The sequence below is a fragment of the Sebastes umbrosus genome, chromosome 3, assembly GCF_015220745.1.
Source record: "Sebastes umbrosus isolate fSebUmb1 chromosome 3, fSebUmb1.pri, whole genome shotgun sequence".
NCBI classification, from domain to species: Eukaryota; Metazoa; Chordata; class Actinopteri; order Perciformes; family Sebastidae; genus Sebastes; species Sebastes umbrosus.
The window spans coordinates 16,385,345-16,387,844 of record NC_051271.1 but is presented as its reverse complement, the minus strand read 5'-3'; the positions used below and the strand labels follow the sequence as shown (position 1 = coordinate 16,387,844).

At 42.4% G+C, this 2,500-nt stretch overlaps 1 protein-coding gene across 1 annotated transcript in view; it reads right to left on the bottom strand.

Annotated features, from left to right (window-relative positions):
* Positions 1 to 608: 608 nt before the first annotated feature.
* The window catches only part of LOC119484908 (tubulin-specific chaperone E-like), a 7,737-nt gene continuing 5,845 nt past the window's right edge, over positions 609 to 2,500 (bottom strand). Inside the window, exon 8 of the mRNA XM_037764089.1 lies at positions 609 to 719. Coding sequence (XP_037620017.1) covers positions 609 to 719 — 111 coding nt within the window. The remainder of the gene's footprint in view (positions 720 to 2,500) is intronic.

Sequence of the window (2,500 nt, the reverse complement as noted above, 5' to 3'; positions counted from 1 at the left end):
TAACTTTGACAGCCCTATTATTATATTATATTACTATTGTTTGTTTGACCAACACATAAGAAAGGTAGGCTATCCCATGGTATCAATTAACAGCGATATTCAAGTCAAGTCAATTTTATTTGTACAGCCCAAAGTCACAAATCACAAATTTGCCTCAGGGGGCTTTACAATCTTAACAAAAGACGTATCCATGTGTATCTATATTAAATAGATAAAAGCACATTGAATAAGCTGCAACCACCAAATTGTAAATTTTTGTAAGAAAAATGCATTCATTGAGTGATCAATTGTGTATCTTCCCCACATGAGTGTTTTTTCATACAGTAAGCATTGCTATATGGGGATTCTCCCTCTCTGGTGCACAATACTGCTTACAGAAGCAGGGCATGACCCATCGCTTGTTGAGCTATGACAATTACTGATGACTGTGCACTCCCCATCTTCCCTTATGGGCTCACCTCTGTGGAGCCTGCAGACTAGGTGTGTGTGTTTGTCCAGGAGCTCATATATGCAGTACATGCTGCAGTGTGTTGTTCACAAAGCTTCTTCTCGGACACACACAAACAAAGATGACACAGATGAGGGGTCAGCACTTGTGTCTGTGCTTGTTAGGGGATTTGCCAGCCGAGTTCTTCTACCTCTCCTACCTCTCCGACCTCTCCGCTCCTTTTCCATCCTATAATGCAGAGGTTCTCAAATCTTTTTGGGGCCAGGGACCCCTTGAATGGGAGAAAACTTTCCAAGGACCACGTCATAATCATAAGACCAATTAAGCATAACGCTTACTACCATTTCTACTCTTATGTCATTGGAACTATTTGTATTATAAAACCTTTCAACCTAAATACTTCAGACCGGTTTGATAGTGATAAACAGAAACACATTTCAGTTTTAATCATGTTAATACCACTTTGTTGTGCCCTGATGTTCCAGGTGCCTTGTAATCAGATGTCGCTATAGCTTGGCCGGCTTCATGGCTTCGTTCGCCAGCACTCGATGTAACTGTCGTCATATTTTCTCAATTAAAAGCTGGCCCTCGGTCACTAAAAGATTTTTCAAATCTTAAGAGATGTTGAAAATGTGAGAGACGTCACACATCACGTCATGTTCCTATAGTGTGTGGAGAGCAACGATTTGGCCAAAACAGCCAAAACACCACACACTAACAGATTCCATTCATGAACCATAAGAAAAAAAACGGAAATCACACAAAATCTCTTGTGATCAAACGTGACTTGTAAAGTGTGTAAACAGTGAGTGTAAGTAGTGATGTTATTTTTTGCTCTACTTTGTACTGAATATTCACAAAGGATGGATGGATGAAGTCATGGAGAGACACGTTAAATAAACACTTGTGTGGTTGCCACAAATTAACAACTTGGTACTCCATTTCTGAGGTCCATCTTACTACTTTATACTTCGAGTTTTGCATTAGCTCATGAATTAACCGCGGACGCCGTAACGGCGGTGGTTGTCCCTCCTTCTTCAGTCTGCTTGGTTCTCAATTAGCTATCGTTCTTTCCCACGTGACTGTGTCATCATCTGTCGTCGGGATTCCCCACACACAACAGGAGATCCGATCGTAAATATTAAACATGTTTAATATTTACAATTGGAAATCGATGCGGCCAGGATAGAATTCTGAGCCGATTGGGGATGTACTCTTAACATACCTCACACCACAGGAACATCTGGAAAGATAATCTTTAGAACCATCAAAAAATCTAGGTTTTGCTGACGATTGTCGGGAGGTGGGATCGGGCCAAAAATCTGCTTCTAGTGTGTACCCGGCATTAGCTAATTTGGGCTTAGCGTCACTTGACCATATGGACTGACTCAAATATTTCTCCATGCTCACCAGCTTGTAGTTAGCTGGCTAATAAGCCAACCTAAGCATCAGCAGGAACGGTTTGTTGTGCCCTGAGTGAAGTGATTCATGACAGATTGACGTGATGTGTCACAATCATATCAGAGATCTGGATCCGGGTATCGGCATCGTTGCATCCCAATTTTTTTTAATGATACAGCACAATTTTATAATTTATAGCTAATACTTCCCCCTGACAGAGTGCCACGAACCCTTGGAGGTCCCCGAACCCCACTTTGAGAATCACTGCTATAATGAAAAAGAAGCTTGACTTGTTTCTCTCTCTTGAAACTTTATGCAAGCCCTGCCCAGCCCGCTTTAGCTCTTTGATGACCGCAGTAAATGAAACCGAAACCCAGAGCGCTGATGAAATATAAGAATCATCAAATCCGATATTTGGTGTAAGCATTTTCTCGCAGCTTTGGGATGCTGGGCATGTGACACATGGTTTATTTGAGTGTTTTGGTGGGGGGAGTGGAGAGGAAGTGGGAAATGGGTCAGCTGTGGTAACCTTATATATTTATTAACCTCTGCTCTCTGTGTGCGCGGAGGAGGCTGGCACACACACACACACACACACAGTCATGCACTTGTACTTAACGCACCTCCTCACGTCGGCCCGTCCCTCACATC